The 17,908-nt window shown below is 41.0% G+C and overlaps 1 protein-coding gene across 1 annotated transcript in view; it reads right to left on the minus strand.

Annotated features, from left to right (window-relative positions):
- Positions 1–2,349: 2,349 nt before the first annotated feature.
- The window catches only part of KCNG1 (potassium voltage-gated channel modifier subfamily G member 1), a 68,138-nt gene continuing 52,579 nt past the window's right edge, over positions 2,350–17,908 (minus strand). Inside the window, exon 3 of the mRNA XM_072110635.1 lies at positions 2,350–4,864. Within this exon, the coding sequence (XP_071966736.1) occupies positions 4,106–4,864 (759 nt within the window). The 3' untranslated portion in view covers positions 2,350–4,105. The remainder of the gene's footprint in view (positions 4,865–17,908) is intronic.

Genomic DNA, 17,908 nt, shown 5'->3' on the forward strand with positions numbered 1-17,908 from the left:
TTGCTCAGCAGCAACCGGACAAGTGGTTTGTGACTGTGGGAAGGGTCCAGAAAACAGTTCCTCAGAGTATGCCGGTTCAAATGCCAAATTTTCCTGGGAGGGGGCAGACTGGGGGGGAGGAGGCTGAGGTGCAGGAGCTGGAGGAGTGGCGATTTCGGTGACATGGGTGGACTGCGTGGAAGACTGACTGGTGGACAAATTGCTCGAAGCATTGTCAGCAATCCACGACATCACCTGTTCGCACTGTTCTGGCCTCAACAGTGCTCTACCACGAGTCCCAGTAACTTCAGACATGAACCTAGGGAGTGTAGCTCTGCGGCGTTCCCCTGCTCCCTCATAAGCAGGTGGTGTCTCACCCCGGCCAGGACCACGGCCTCTGACCCCTGCAGTAGTTGGACGCCCACGTCCCCGCCCTCGTCCTCTACCCCTAGCCCTCGGGTTAAACATTTTTAAAATGAGAGTTATAGCTTTAATTTTTTTTAAACTTTTTTTTGTGTTTTTTTTTTTTTTTGTGTTTTTGAGTTTTTAAAACCAAACGATGCTATCCTATTGCTATGGCTATTTTCTAGCCAAGTATGAAAGCACACTACTATGCCAGATGAGATGACACTGAGTTATTAAACAAAATAAACGTAAAATAAAAAAGGACAAATGGCAGACTGTGCCTAATTGAAATCCAACCCCTACTAAATTTTCCCACTTCGGTCTTTGCAATGGATATGTGCGTCACTAAGCGCAAAACACAGCGGTCGCAAGTCTCACTACAAATTGCTCACAATTGGCTAGTAGATGCACTGCAGCAAGTACAGCCACCAGCAGATCAACCAGAAATCAAATATATAACGCTACTGTAGGCGTAAGCCGTTTGGATTCTCCTATGGCTATTTTCTAGCCAAGTATGAAAGCACACTACTATGCCAGATGAGATGACACTGAGTTATTAAACAAAATAAACGTAAAAAAAAAAAGGAAAAATGGCAGACTGTGCCTAATTGAAATCCAACCCCTACTAAATTTTCCCACTTCGGTCTTTGCAATGGATATGTGCGTCACTAAGCGCAAAACACAGCGGTCGCAAGTCTCACTACAAATTGCTCACAATTGGCTAGTAGATGCACTGCAGCAAGTACAGCCACCAGCAGATCAACCAGAAATCAAATATATAACGCTACTGTAGGCGTAAGCCGTTTGGATTCTCCTATGGCTATTTTCTAGCCAAGTATGAAAGCACACTACTATGCCAGATGAGATGACACTGAGTTATTAAACAAAATAAACGTAAAATAAAAAAGGAAAAATGGCAGACTGTGCCTAATTGAAATCCAACCCCTACTAAATTTTCCCACTTCGGTCTTTGCAATGGATATGTGCGTCACTAAGCGCAAAACACAGCGGTCGCAAGTCTCACTACAAATTGCTCACAATTGGCTAGTAGATGCACTGCAGCAAGTACAGCCACCAGCAGATCAACCAGAAATCAAATATATAACGCTACTGTAGGCGTAAGTAAGCCGTTTGGATTCTCCTATGGCTATTTTCTAGCCAAGTATGAAAGCACACTACTATGCCAGATGAGATGACGCTGAGTTATTAAACAAAATAAACGTAAAATAAAAAAGGACAAATGGCAGACTGTGCCTAATTGAAATCCAACCCCTACTAAATTTTCCCACTTCGGTCTTTGCAATGGATATGTGCGTCACTAAGCGCAAAACACAGCGGGCGCAAGTCTCACTACAAATTGCTCACAATTGGCTAGTAGATGCACTTCAGCAAGTACAGCCACCAGCAGATCAACCAGAAATCAAATATATAACGCTACTGTAGGCGTAAGCCGTTTGGATTCTCCTATGGCTATTTTCTAGCCAAGTATGAAAGCACACTACTATGCCAGATGAGATGACACTGAGTTATTAAACAAAATAAACGTAAAATAAAAAAGGAAAAATGGCAGACTGTGCCTAATTGAAATCCAACCCCTACAAAATTTTCCCACTTTGGTGTTTGAGGTGGATATGTGTGCCACTAAGAGCTAAACACAACGGTAGCAAGTCCCCCTGCTAATTCCTCACAAAATGGTACTAGATGCAAATAAAAAAAAAAAAAAGTAGAACGTTATTGTAGCCCTAAGAAGGGCTGTTGGGTTCTTGGAGAATCACTCCTGCCTAACAGTAAGCTAATAGAACACCCTAACGCTTTCCCTGACCAGCAGCAGCTCTCTCCCTAGCGGCATCCAGACACAGAATGATCCGAGCAGCGCGGGCAGCGGCTAGTCTATCCCAGGGTCACCTGATCTGGCCAGCCAACCACTGCTATCGACGTGTAAGGGTACCACGTCATGCTGGGTGGAGTGCAGAGTCTCCTGGCTTGTGATTGGCTCTGTTTCTGGCCGCCAAAAAGCAAAACGGCGGGAGCTGCCATTTTCTCGAGCGGGCGAAGTATTCGTCCGAGCAACGAGCAGTTTCGAGTACGCTAATGCTCGAACGAGCATCAAGCTCGGACGAGCATGTTCGCTCATCTCTACATACCATACATTAAAAACCCAGTGTTCACGTTTTTAATGCAACAAATAAATGGATTTAAACCACTAGGACCACTAGGCTGATACTGCAAATTGCTGCAGGGTATCTGTCAAGTGTATCCCTGGCCAGCAGGTGGATTAGCACGCAGCGTATTTTGTTGCAAAAAAGTCTGCAAATGTTATATTCATCTAAACTGAAATTTTCTTTAACCATGTCTGCCACGTGTGAATCGACCCCTGCAGTGTCAGGCTCTTGATTAAATGAAGCTGTAATGAGCATCATCAGGGGGTCTGTTTAAATGTAAATAGGACCACAAGTGATATTGTCCATACTACATTCTTGGTTATAAAATCAGTCTAACCCTATGAAAATTGCAAGTAGCATAACTTTCATTGGATAATCTAAATACTGTAGATTTCCATTTCCTAAATTATGACTGTCTAATGTGAAGTAGTGCTCAATAATATTCTATGTAAAACCAGCCACAACTTTATAGATCTGAATTGCATAAAGTGATGCTGTACACTTGTTGTATTGTATGCATGATTCTGCATGACTTGTGGTTCATAAAAGTATTACTGCTTTTGTATTTTTCCTGAATAAGAGCTTCTATCAGAGCTTGACTTGGTATTCTGGTGGTGGAGTCACTGTGTAGATTTATTACATTACTTTTCCTGTATTGATCGAATTACATTGTGCATTAATGTATACTTCAGAGCTGCACTCATTATCGTGCTGGTTATAATTGGATCTAACCAAAAAGGCTATTAACAAATTCCTATCCCTAATAGTGAAGCTGACCAAATGCTACCCTTTAGGTTGATTTACATACTATTTAAAATGACTGTATATTTAAAATGCATAATGTAAATATCCCTTTTGTGCAATATCCAGAGTCTGGTGTATAAAGGAAACTAAGAACGCACATGACAGAGATAGTAGTAGGTGGACCCTAAACCAACTGGTAATGTTGGGAAATTTCAACTAAGACTCAAGTTCTGAGTCTAAGGAAATATGAATCCAATTCTAGACTGTACAAATAACTGTGACTTTGGATAATATAAGATTCAGTAATAGCAAGAATTTACAAAGTGACTTAACTTTCCATATATACGTTGAAAATAGTAAAAATACACTTTACTCTTTATCCTTTAGTATGACTGGATTACATAGACTTTTGTTAAGTAATTATAACTCATATAAAATATTAAATGAATTTCATTAGAAATACAGTATTACATGGTAGACATAACGGAAATGATCGCAGATTCTATTGCATGGCAAGAGATAGATTGGGTTTCTGATATTGTTTCTGGATTGGGTTTCTGATATTGTTTTGGAAATTAAATCAAATATTGCTTTAAAAAAAAAAGAAAGTATATTTTACAGTATTAGATATACTGTATATTTTATTGAATATGTGAGCTGGGAGTGCCTTCAATACTCAGTATTATTGATAGCAACCAATGTGCCCCGGATTGTTGCTAAATTCTAAAGTGAGCAGACAAGCTTCTTCTCTGCTGTTCTTTCATTCAGAAGATATTACTCCAGTTGTGGCTATGTATTCCATCACGTCCACTTGGTCAGTACTTTGCCTCAGATGACAAGCTCTCTGATATTATGTCACTTCCGTGTGTCATGTTACCAAGCTGAGCCTTGTTTAGCAGCTGTGCCCTCCGGCAAATCATTCTCTCTTGTTCTTGTTTAAGCTCCACATATGATTGGGAGAAGGTATGGAAGATTGAAGTCACTGGAAAGGCCATCAGCAAAATTCCGCTTAAAATGCTACTGAGAGCTACCACCTGGCCTGGTATACTCCTGGGGACCATATCACCATAGCCAACTGTAGTCATAGTGATGACTGCCCACCAATAGCAAGCAGGGATACTAGTGAACTCCTGCGAGTCTGCCATCTCATTTTCAATCAAGTACAGCAAGGGGGCAAAAAGGGCAATGGCTACACAGAGGAAAAGCAGCAACAGACCAAACTCACGGGTGCATCGTCTAGCAGTAAGGCCCAATGTTTGCAGGCCCAGTGAATGCCTGGCAAGACGCATCACATAGAGAATCCTCAAGGCACGAAGTATGCGCAGTACAAGGCCTACTTTATCCAGATATATGTTTCCTGATCCAGGTTTCTTCTGGCCTGAAGATGTGTTGTCCACAGCCAGCGTGATGTAGTAAGGCAGAATGGCCACAATGTCAATGAGGTTCAAAGGCCGCCTCAAGAATGTAAACTTGCTGGGAGCCTGAATGAATCTCAAGATGAACTCAAGAGAGAACCAGCCAACACATACTGACTCAACTATGAAGATGTTATAGCACATGCTGGAACATTCACCCTGTTGAAAAGAAGAAACACACAAAAAAGAGTAAAAGGATACTGTTTAATAATTTCATCTTTAGTAAATGACATCTGTACTAAATAATGTTAGCATCCACTATAATGAGTGACATTTAATTTTTTTATATCCACTCGATACGCTTTTAAAGTATGTAGCATAAAACCAGATCTTCAGTGTTTGGCCAAAAGACTAGGTGGGAGATGTATCATATGCCAGCGCTTGTGCACTGGCGTATGATAGAGGCCACACGCACCCCTGTCCCTCCGGATATATTGTGAGGCATAAGGGCTGGTTGTGTTTTTAGAAAGTGCACAGTCACGGGCCACTCTGCCAGTGGCCGCAGCCCTCTACCTTCATATGGCATAGAGTGGTGAAGTCGCAAACATATTATGGAAATTTCTTGTAGTGCACAAGAAATTGTGATTATTTCAGCATTTCTTCTCCAGGAGCTGCTATAGAATCCACAGCAGTAAAATTGATATAAAGAGAAATCTGTATCACATTTCAATTTCCATGGTAAAAAGAAACAGCTCATATTCGAGAGATGTAATCTGCCCCCAGTGTTTTATGATTTTTGAACTGTCCCATTTTCACATGACAGCATTTCTGGGCACTTCATACATCATCTCTTTATTAGAGTAAAATTAGTAAAATGTTGTGTAATTCTAAAATGTCTTGTTTGATAAACCTGGCTTAATGAGCTAACTACTACTCTGATCCCACCCGTTTTTAATCAAGTGTTAAAAAAATGCTAAATATTGCAAAAATTACATATTTAATGATGGCAGGTATCTGAAAAACAAGTTGCGATTTAACTTTAGGGATATTCCTGTTAAAAGATTTACACTGATGGAAATGGGTCCTCACTGTAGATGCTGAGAAGGTGTTTTTTTGTTTGTGTTTGCGTTACATTTATGCTTGCATTGCATTTGTGTCAGGTTTGTGTTGTGTTTACGTTTATGTGACGTTTGCATTGTATTCCTGCTTAAGTGTCGTTTGTGACACCTTTACGCTTACATGGCGTTTGCATTGCATTTAGGTGTACATGTTATTTGTGCCACGTGTACACTAACCCAGCGCTTGCGCACCATTTACGTTTATGCAGTGTTTGTGTCACGTTAATGCTAATGCAACGTTTCTATCACATGTACACTAACATGGCGTTTGCATTGCATTTACTCTAATGCTGCATTTGCATCACGTTTACACTAATGTAGCATTTGTATCGTGTTTGCGCGTATGCAGTGTTTGTTTTGTGTTGCGTTTAACCTGGGTTTCTGTTTGGATTGCGTTTAAGGTTGCTTTGCATTTGTGTCATGTTTATGCTTACACTTATGTGAAGTTTGCGTCACAGTTACACTTATGTGCCATTTGTGTTGCCTTTGTGTCACAATTGAGCTTACGAGGCGTTTGAGTCATGTGTAAGCTTACGTAGTGTTTGCTTTTGCATCCCATTAATATGTATGCAGCACTTGCGTTATGTTTATGCAGCATTTTCATTTATGTCATGTTTGCCTTGTGTTTATACTTACGCTGAGCTTGTGTTTACGTCACATTCACATGCTATCACTTTTGTGTTTACGTTGCGCTTATCTCATGTTTACACTTATGTTTACATGGCGTGTGCTTTTATGCTGCATTATCATTGCATTTACACATATGTGGTGGTTGCCTTTAAGTTTCTTTACAGTTACATTTACATGCCGTGTGCATTTATGTTGTGTTTGCATTGCGTTTATGCTTATGTGGTGTTTCCGTTCATGTTTAGTTTACACTAACTTTTACATGGAATTTGTGTTTATTCATGTTTGCATTGCGTTTATATTTCCATTTATGTGGCATTTGCGTTTGTGTCTTATTTGCATCACTTTCATTATTTATGTGGCATCTGTGTTACATTTACTCTGCATTTACATCACATTTGCATTTTACATGGAGTATGCGTCGTGTTTATGTTGTATTTATGTGGCCTTGGCTTCTTGTTCATGTTACATTTGTGTTTACATGGCATTTACGTCACATTTGCGTTCTTGTCTGCGGGGCACTTGCCTTCACATTTACATGGTGATTACACTAAGTTTGCATTTACATGGCGTTTACCTTGTGTTTACATTGCACTTCCATCACATTTGCGTTTACATTGCGTTTACATTAACATTGCATACATGCATTACAATGGGTTTGCGTTTTACACTGTGCTCATGTTTGCATCCCGGTCGCATTGCAATTTGTAACATTGCATTTTTGGAATCACAGGGTAAACACAATGTTAACAGAATACTAGCGGAATGTGTGTGAACATAGAAAAAAATCATAACTGACAATATGAGAGAAGATTAGCATAACACATGCCTCCAGGTCCAGCCCCAGCTCCTCCTGTCTGACCAAACACAGATTATAATGGTCAGAATTCAAGATTAATAATTCTGCAACTGTGGGGGACTAGAAGGAAAATTCAAAGTGCTCCTGAATCTGTGTAGCCGTCCCTACAGAATGGTATGCTCCTCTCAACATCTGTGAGATGGTGAAAGGTCCTTGTTAAAGGTATATTCCCACAAAGACAAGTTTCTTATATGTACTCAGGATAACAAAATAACACATTCTCTAATTCAATGTTATTAACAAAAATACAGCGTTTAACAGATATAATTCTATGCTGTCTCTATCAGTCCTGGTGTACACAATTTTGGTTGGTTCTAGAACCGACTCTGGATCTTCCGAATTTATGGTTGCCAAGCATCTTGTTTTTCTGTCTGATGGTGCACTGAGCTGAGCACATCTCTGCTCTCTGCAGTGGTCCCCACCCTTGCATTCCAGTACGAGCTCACAGAGACACGGCTTTCTAAGGACTGCTAATGGTTCGAAATGCGTCAGACCCATTATGTTATAGGACGTCACTATATGTTTTTAAACAATTTTTTTCAATAAAAGTGGATTTTACCTGATGATACACCGTTTTTGCCTGGATGCTGGATTTATGGATTTCTCACACAGACACACACTGACTTCCTGCCAGCAAACAACAGCAGCTTCGTGAGAGTAAAGCTACAAACAGATAAGAACTTTGTCCCGGGAAAGCTGGGGGGGGGGTGGGTATATAGCAGTGCTGTGTGTTATAGGTGAGTTAGCAGAGCGAAGAGTGTCATGTGTTATATGCATTTCATGGATCTTATCATCTCTCTTTCTGTGTCAGATACTAGTACAATGTTCCAATGTTCAGAAGCGAAATGAAAGTGTATATTCAGTACACAGAACTAGATGGATCATGAAGTGTATGCTTAGAGAGTCCCTGACACTGACCATAACTGAGTGTTAGGAGCTAAACAGCAATAAAACTGAGTAAAATTGTAAAGTAAGGGGGTAAAAATTATATTTATTGTGTAACCACCACTAGGAGATTGAAATTTAAGAATTTGCTTTCACAGGCAAACCCTTATAACTTTTTTATTTTTCTATTTAAGAGCTGCGTGAGGGCTTGTTTTCTGTGTAACAAATTGCACTTCAGAGTGACAGTATATAATATACCATGCGGTGTACTGGGAGGCAGAAAAAAAATTCCAAATGCAGTGAAATTGGTGAAAAAATGCATTTGCGCCATTTTCTTGTGTGCTTGGATTTTACAGCTTTCACTGTGCATCCTAAATTACATGTCTACTTTATCATGGGGATACCCAATTAAAACCTCCTGTACAACAAAAAATTCTGGCGCTCATAACTTTTTCACACTTCAGTGTACGGAGCTGTGAGCTGTGGGTGGTTTTATTTTTTGCCACTTGAGATGACATTTTCAATGCTAGCCTGATCACTTTTTTAATACATTTTTTATATGTTGAAAAATGGTGAAAATGTTGTATTTTCAACTTTGGGATATATTGCTACATGGTTAAATGTCGTGGTCAAATAACCGTTGTTATATTTTCATAGATTGTACATTTTGGAATGCGGTGATACCTAATATGTTTATGATTTTTACATTTTATATTTATACCAGTTCTAGGGAAAAGGGGTGATTTGAATTTTTTGTATGTTAGTACGTTAACCCTAGGTTGTCCATATACTGCCATACTGAAGTCCACATCACTCCCCGATGACGTCACTGGTAGCGACGATCAAAGACAAGATAACACCAATCGCGGGTATTACCGGTTGTTGTTTGCTGCAATATGCAGCAAACACTCAAAGGGTATGGAGGGGGATCCGCACGTGAGCCCTCTATAAACACCCGCAGCCAATGTGTGACGTAACTTTACGTCACACATCATTAATGGGTTAACGGCAGTGCTGACATAGATGCACTGATAAATGTCACCCATAGGATTAGAAAAATGGGACTGCATTCTTAAGGAAATGCAAAAAAAGTCTAAAAAACCAGACAGAAATAGCCAGACTTATGATACATGTGCCCCATTGTTCTTTGACCATCCACTAATCTGTAATACACAATAATTTATAGTAAAATGTTTGAATTACTAGATGTAGTAATTCCTCCATTAAATAAATTTTGCTATGACTTTTCCCAAGATCTTCAGAATTATGAAGGACTCAGAGGTGGGACTAATACAATAATTATGGCCACATGCTGCTGCCATGTCTGGGGCATTAATTAATTTGTCTCCTTGCATAGGTAGTCCCGGATTAGGGGGATAGGTTCTTTAGGTTTGTTCTTAATTTGAATTGGTATGTAAATTGGAACAAGTATATTTTATAATTGTAGCTCCAGACAATTATTTTTTTGTCCCAGTGAAAACTGGATTTTAAAATTTTGTGTTGTAATGGGAACAAGAGTTATCAATAAAACTTAATTACAGACACATTACAGCTGATCATTGCAGCCTAGGGCTAAAGTTAAACATCCAGAGAGCTTCACCAGAGGCCACAGTGAGCTCAGAGGTCCATCTGTAACTAGGGGTTGTAAGAACATCGGGTGTCTTTAAGTAGGGCACCTGTATTGGTGGCTTGCTTGATGACTGAATTTTTGGGTACACAAAGTGATAATAAGACAGTATTTTTGTAAAGGAGTTTAGGATCCCTGCCATGGTGAAAAATTATCCATAAATATGATAAAAGCTTGAGATTGTGCACTGCTCTCACCTCAGTGACCATGCATTGAGTAGTGTCAGAACCATGTGTTGATTTTTTTATCCTTATCACTCTGCAATATTACTCTGTAATCTGTTTTTGTACAGTCAGAAAAAGCAAAAGCTGTGGCTTCAAGGGTCAGTGAATGTATATAAGTGACTAGATATGATTAATGTTCATATCACATTTTCTATGACTTCAATGTTTGATTCAATGTTTGATGACAATCTTTGTAGTCCACTGATTGACTGCATCCTAATATTAAAGGCTACAGAGCTTCGGGTGAATTATCACACAATTATCTACAGTGGGTTGTTTTAAAGAAAGTTCAGTGTAATTGTACATATCACACATTATCAATATCTCAGGCTTTTTTCCCCTAAATTATTATACAGTAGAAGAGTAGAGTAGAAGCCCCAGGACACCCTTTTGCTTAAAGGACATCTACCACCAGGATGAAGGATTATAAACCAAGCTCTGTTACAAATGTGAAAAATTGCAATGAGGCAGCAATCCGATAAGTATAAAGGTGATCTTTATTCACCCATGGAAAAATAAGGTGCAACGTTTCAGATCATCCATAAAGCCATTACAGTATGCTTGATAATGGCTCTATGGATGAGCTGAAACAATGCATTAAGAACCATAGGGGATATCCTAAAACTAACTACATACAGTGGAAGCATATTGGACACCATACATTAGTGCAAATTTTTGACAATTGGCAGGGTGCCAAGTTGTTCCGGAAAAAGCAAGATACCAAAACCGTGCCGCATGTAGACGTCCTAGGCTAGTCCCAGGCTCTGTATGATACTATGGTGCACAAATTGTGTAGTTTAAGTTGTTGGAAACATGGGAAGCAAAATTAAAAGGGTCAGTACCCCTCCATCTAGTACACATACTGGAGGAGGTCCCTGTTAAGTCAGGTGATGCAGTACATCTCCATCTAGTACAAATACTAGGGGAGGTCCCTGTTAAGTCAGGTGATGCAGTACATCTCCATCTAGTACACATACTAGGGGAGGTCCCTGTTAAGTCAGGTGATGCAGTACATCTCCATCTAGTACACATATTGGAGGAGGTCCCTGTTAAGTCAGGTGATGCAGTACATCTCCATCTAGTACACATATTAGGGGAGGTCCCTGTTAAGTCAGGTGATGCAGTACATCTCCATCTAGTACAAATACTAGGGGAGGTCCCTGTTAAGTCAGGTGATGCAGGACATCTCCATCTAGTACACATACTGGAGGAGGTCCCTGTTAAGTCAGGTGATGCAGTACATCTCCATCTAGTACACATACTAGGGGAGGTCCCTGTTAAGTCAGGTGATGCAGTACATCTCCATCTAGTACACATATTGGAGGAGGTCCCTGTTAAGTTAGGTGATGCAGTACATCTCCATTTAGTACACATACTAGGGGAGGTCCCTGTTAATTCAGGTTATGCAGTACCTCTCCATCTAGTACACATATTGGAGGAGGTCCCTGTTAAGTCAGGTTATGCAGTACATCTCCATCAAGTACACATACTAGAGGAGGTCCCTGTTAAGTCAAGTTATGCAGTACATCTCCATCTAGTACACATACTAGAGGAGGTCCCTGTTAAATCAGGTTATGCAGTACATCTCCATCTACTACACATACTTGAGGAAATCCCTGTTAAGTCAGGTGATGCAGTACATCTCCATCTACTACACATACTTGAGGAGATCCCTGTGAAGTCAGGTTATTCAGTACATCTCCATCTAGTACACCTACTGGAGGAGGTCCCTGTTAAGTCAGGTGATGCAGTACATCTCCATCTAGTACACATACTAGGGGAGGTCCCTGTTAATTCAGGTTATACAGTACATCTCCATCTAGTACACATACTAGGGGAGGTCCCTGTTAAGTCAGGTGATGCAGTACATCTCCGTCAAGTCAGGTTATGCAGTAGCTCTCCATCTAGTACACATATTGGAGGAGGTCCCTGTTAAGTCAGGTTATGCAGTACATCTCCATCTAGTACACATATTGGAGGAGGTCCCTGTTAAGTCAGGTGATGCAGTACATCTCCATCTAGTGCACGTACTGGAGGAAGTCCCTGTTAAGTCAGGTGATGCAGTACATCTCCATCTAGTACACATACTGAAGGAGGTCCCTATTAAGTCAGGTTATGCAGTACATCTCCATCTAGTACACATACTGGGGGAGGTCCCTGTTAAGTCAGGTTATGCAGTACATCTCCATCAAGTACACATACTAGAGGAGGTCCCTGTTAAGTCAGGTGATGCAGTACATCTCCATCTAGTACACATACTAGAGGAGGTCCCTGTTAATCAGGTGATGCAGTACATCTCCATCTAGTACACGTACTGGGGGAGGTCCCTGTTAAGTCAGGTTATGCAGTACATCTCCATCTAGTGCACGTACTAGAGGAAGTCCCTGTTAAGTCAGGTTATGCAGTAGCTCTCCATCTAGTACACATATTGGAGGAGGTCCCTGTTAAGTCAGGTTATGCAGTACATCTCCATCTAGTACACATATTGGAGGAGGTCCCTGTTAAGTCAGGTGATGCAGTACATCTCCATCTAGTGCACGTACTGGAGGAAGTCCCTGTTAAGTCAGGTGATGCAGTACATCTCCATCTAGTACACATACTGGAGGAGGTCCCTGTTAAGTCAGGTTATGCAGTACATCTCCATCTAGTACACATACTGGGGGAGGTCCCTGTTAAGTCAGGTTATGCAGTACATCTCCATCAAGTACACATACTAGAGGAGGTCCCTGTTAAGTCAGGTGATGCAGTACATCTCCATCTAGTACACATACTAGAGGAGGTCCCTGTTAAGTCAGATGATGCAGTATATCTCCATCTAGTACACATACTGGAGGAGGCCCCTGTTAAGTCAGGTGATGCAGTACCCCTCCATCTAGTACTCATACTAGAGGAGATCCCTGTGAAGTCAGGTTATTCAGTACATATCCATCTAGTACACCTACTGGAGGAGGTCCCTGTTAAGTCAGGTGATGCAGTACATCTCCATCTAGTACACATACAAGGGGAGGTCCCTGTTAAGTCAGGTTATACAGTACATCTCCATCTAGTACACATACTAGGGGAGGTCCCTGTTAAGTCAGGTGATGCAGTACATCTCCATCTAGTGCACGTACTAGAGGAAGTCCCTGTTAAGTCAGGTTATGCAGTAGCTCTCCATCTAGTACACATATTGGAGGAGGTCCCTGTTAAGTCAGGTTATGCAGTACATCTCCATCTAGTACACATATTGGAGGAGGTCCCTGTTAAGTCAGGTGATGCAGTACATCTCCATCTAGTGCACGTACTGGAGGAAGTCCCTGTTAAGTCAGGTGATGCAGTACATCTCCATCTAGTACACATACTGAAGGAGGTCCCTATTAAGTCAGGTTATGCCGTACATCTCCATCTAGTACACATACTGGGGGAGGTCCCTGTTAAGTCAGGTTATGCAGTACATCTCCATCAAGTACACATACTAGAGGAGGTCCCTGTTAAGTCAGGTGATGCAGTACATCTCCATCTAGTACACATACTGGAGGAGGCCCCTGTTAAGTCAGGTTATGCAGTACATCTCCATCTAGTACACATACTAGAGGAGGTCCCTGTTAATCAGGTGATGCAGTACATCTCCATCTAGTACACATACTGGGGGAGGTCCCTGTTAAGTCAGGTGATGCAGTACATCTCCATCAAGTACACATACTAGAGGAGGTCCCTGTTAAGTCAGGTGATGCAGTACATCTCCATCTAGTACACATACTGGAGGAGACCCCTGTTAAGTCAGGTTATGCAGTACATCTCCATCTAGTACACGTACTGGAGGAGGTCCCTGTTAAGTCAGGTTATGCAGTACCCCTCCATCTAGTACAAGTACTGGAGGAGGCCCCTGTTAAGTCAGGTGATGCAGTACCCCTCCATCTAGTACTCGTACTAGAGGAGATCCCTGTGAAGTCAGGATATTCAGTACATCTCCATCTACTACACATACTTGTGGAGGTCCCTGTTAAGTCAGGTTATGCAGTACATCTCCATCTAGTACACATACTAGAGGAGGTCCCTGTTAATCAGGTGATGCAGTACATCTCCATCTAGTACACATACTGGGGGAGGTCCCTGTTAAGTCAGGTGATGCAGTACATCTCCATCAAGTACACATACTAGAGGAGGTCCCTGTTAAGTCAGGTGATGCAGTACATCTCCATCTAGTACACATACTGGAGGAGACCCCTGTTAAGTCAGATTATGCAGTACATCTCCATCTAGTACACGTACTGGAGGAGGTCCCTGTTAAGTCAGGTTATGCAGTACCCCTCCATCTAGTACAAGTACTGGAGGAGGCCCCTGTTAAGTCAGGTGATGCAGTACCCCTCCATCTAGTACTCGTACTAGAGGAGATCCCTGTGAAGTCAGGATATTCAGTACATCTCCATCTACTACACATACTTGTGGAGGTCCCTGTTAAGTCAGGTTATGCAGTACATCTCCATCTAGTACACATATTGGAGGAGGTCCCTGTTAAATCAAGTGCTGCAGTAGCCTTGGGTAGACGTCGCTGGATTCTGGCTAGTGCCTACAGACGTAAGGACGAGAGGAATCAGCAAATGCAAAAGAAAAACTCTCAATTGGAACAGAAATTAATTGAGTTGGGAGGGCAGAAAATGTTAGTGGAATGTAATACCCGCCTATTAAATGACAAGTTACAACATTACCAGAGTATTGCAGAAAAAAAAGTAAAGGTAGCCCAAAATAAGTATAAGAAAAGAAATGGAAAAATCAACAAAAATAAAGTGCACAAAATGATTGCTGCAGCATCTGTGGTTTGGAACCCAGATACTTGGGATGGGGATGTGTGGGATTCTTCCTGTAATTCAGAATGGGAGGACCCCCCAGACCTTGTAATAGATCCCCCGAGTGTGATAGCCAAACCTATCAGAAAAAGATTAGAGAGAACAGGAGAAAGAGAGATGGAGTGGTTGGTCAGAGTAAGTGAATATGGAGGAACAGGAGTAATGCTGGATGGGGGAGATGTGGGAAAATGTATCACTCTATCCAAAGACCCTATTATACAGACCCTATTTAAGACCTACTTTGTGGATACCGGGATAAGAGTGCAGAATTTACTTCTAATTCTGGCTCACTGTTTCCAGAACAAGTATCCAGCAGAGTCATTGCCATTGAATGAGAAACCCTGGTACACTATAAGGGATGGTCTTGAGAGACTTAAAGAGGAAGGAAAGCGTAGCGCCATATTTGTATTAGGGGTGGAGGATGATTTTCTGAACTACCCTCTCACAGCCAGCATAAGAAATTAGATTAGTTAAAACCACGACTCCAGCATATTAAGCAGTCATTTTATCCCTTACTGCAGCCCCAAAACACCCAGGGACAGTAAACCTTATAAATCAGATTGGAAGGAAAAACAAGAAGAGGATTCTAGTAGGGTCTCGAGGAAAGATATTTTCCAAGCTCTGCTGAAAGCTGGGGTGAAAAAGGAACATATCGATGGGAAGGAAACTGGAGAATTATGGAGAATGTATAAACAAAAAGCATTATCAGCAAAAAAGGCTAGCACAGAAGAGCCCCTAAAAGAAGAAAGAGGGGGGAAAACCAAGAAGGACATTCATAAGCCTAAGGAAATGTCTTGGTCAGATTATCAAGCTGTGTATCCTTGGAAGGAACTGGCGGCCGCGGTTGCAACCAAAGTAATACAAGAAATGGAGAAAAAGTCACTAAATTGATTTAGGATCAGATAATGAAACAGCATGAGTAGCCAGCCAAACCCCCGTGTTTATAAAAAGAGATGATCGCCCATGTTAATCTAAGCATCCATTGGAAGGGGGTTAATGTTCAAAGAGTCCCAGCTTTGATTGATACGGGTGTGGAAGCTACTTTAATATGTGGAAATCCCATCAAATTTAAAGGTACAAATAGCAGGATTAGGTGGTAAGGTGATTACAGGGGTACAAACCAAAGTGGCCCTTAAAATAGGTAATATGGAAGACACTACATTTGAAAGAAGGAAAATTTGCGTTTGGGGTAAGAGAAAATGGAAATTTAATTTATTGGTACGGAGAGTAAAAATGCCCGCAATACACATTCCCCCGGCTTCTAAACTAGTATCCCTGAAACAGTATCGAATTCCCGGAGGACACAAAGAAATTGTTGAATACACCCCTTCTACTGTTTTTCATGTTGATGCTCATGTCCCAACTGATTCACTTGAACATTTGTTTAATTCCGAAGAAGATAAACAAGCAGCAATCAGAACAGCAGACACTTCTTCTGGAAAAGAAAAGCAATCATGGCTTCAGGGTACACAGCAAAAGTCGGCAGAAAAGTGGGAGAAAAAGCTTGGGTGGGCCCAAGAGAGAGGAATTCCTCCAACCCTTGACATAATTAAAGATACCTTTCAGAATTGTCCAATATGCCAACATACCCAGAAAAGAGAAGGGACAGTAATGAGACACATAGGTTGTGGACAACTACCAGCTCTCTGCCAGAAAGCAGGGGAATTGCAGGTATGTGTGTACGGCAGTGGATTCATACTCAGGATTTATGGTAGGATTTCCTTGTAAATCTGCCACTCAATTGAGTACACTGAGAACTTTGGAAATTGTTACCCAGTATTATGGAGTCCCGTTGCAAATGCAATCAGACAGTGGGTCACATTTTACTGGAGAACAGGTCAAAAAGTATGCACAAGACAACAACATCCACTGGGTATATCATATGCTTTATTATCCTCAAGCAGCAGGGTTAGTGGAAAGGATGAATGGGTTGCTTAAAGCACCCTAAAAAAGCTATACCAGTCAGACAATCTATATGGACAATGAGGGATGACCTTAGTGAGTCTCTACAGATTTTAAATAATAGGCCCATTACTGATTCAATGACTCCTTTTAATGAGGATGTTGACCCCTAATCTCACGGTACAAGTTGATACTATAGTAGATTCACTACTATATTGGAAAATTCAGGACGATGTAGTTACACCCATTCGAGCTACACCACAGTCGGCAGGTTTGGATCTCAGCTCAATGGAGGTAAATCTTATCTCCACAGGTAAGGTTCAGGCAATTGCCACTGGTTTAGGATGTAAAATTCCAAAAGATCACTATGGGCAAATAGCCACAAGATCTAGTTTAGCTCTGAAAGGATGTGTAGTGTTGGGAGGTGTAATTGATGAAGATTATCAGGATGAGATTAAAGTAATTTTGATTAACTTAAGTACAGAGCCGATTTTAATTGAGAAAAATCAAAGAATTGCCCAGTTATTGCCCATCCCCATCAATTATGCTACTCCAAAAGATGGGTCTGCCCTAATGGAAGTCACCATAAGAGGAGATAAAGGTTTTAACTCTTTTGATGTTACCAATGTTGAAGCTAAAATATGGGTCCAAAATACTTCTGCAGAAGTGATAGCAGTGGGGAAAGATAAAACCTTGCTGATCAGGAGACCCGGAGTAGAAAAGTGGGAATATGTTCCACAGGAAAAATGTTACTTGACAGAATGAGGAAATATGATGTTTGTGTTTCTTTCCCTTAGATGTACCTAACTATTGGAATCCTTTGAGGTGGGTATTGGGCCAGAAGTAAAGCCTCGACACCTGGTGCCTCATTGGAAAAGACTAACATGTTTGGTTGCTGATATATAAAAGTCTGTGATAACCTGTAAAAATAATAGTGTTATCACAGGACAAGGATCTTTCCTAGTATACCTTGTCCTAATAACATTAACACAGCAAAATTAGATCCAGGACATATTAAGAGAATACCCTCTACTTTCTTCCTCTACCTAAATGTAACCAGAAAAGAAAAAGAAGAGCTTGGTATGACATTTGATATTGAGACTCTAGCCAACAGGCTAAGCCAAGGAATTCAAGATGCATTGACTCTACAAGGACACTACACTTTTTTTTATTAAGGACTATTAATAGAACAGAT

This window comes from Engystomops pustulosus, chromosome 6 (genome assembly GCF_040894005.1).
Source record: "Engystomops pustulosus chromosome 6, aEngPut4.maternal, whole genome shotgun sequence".
Taxonomy (NCBI): domain Eukaryota; kingdom Metazoa; phylum Chordata; class Amphibia; order Anura; family Leptodactylidae; genus Engystomops; species Engystomops pustulosus.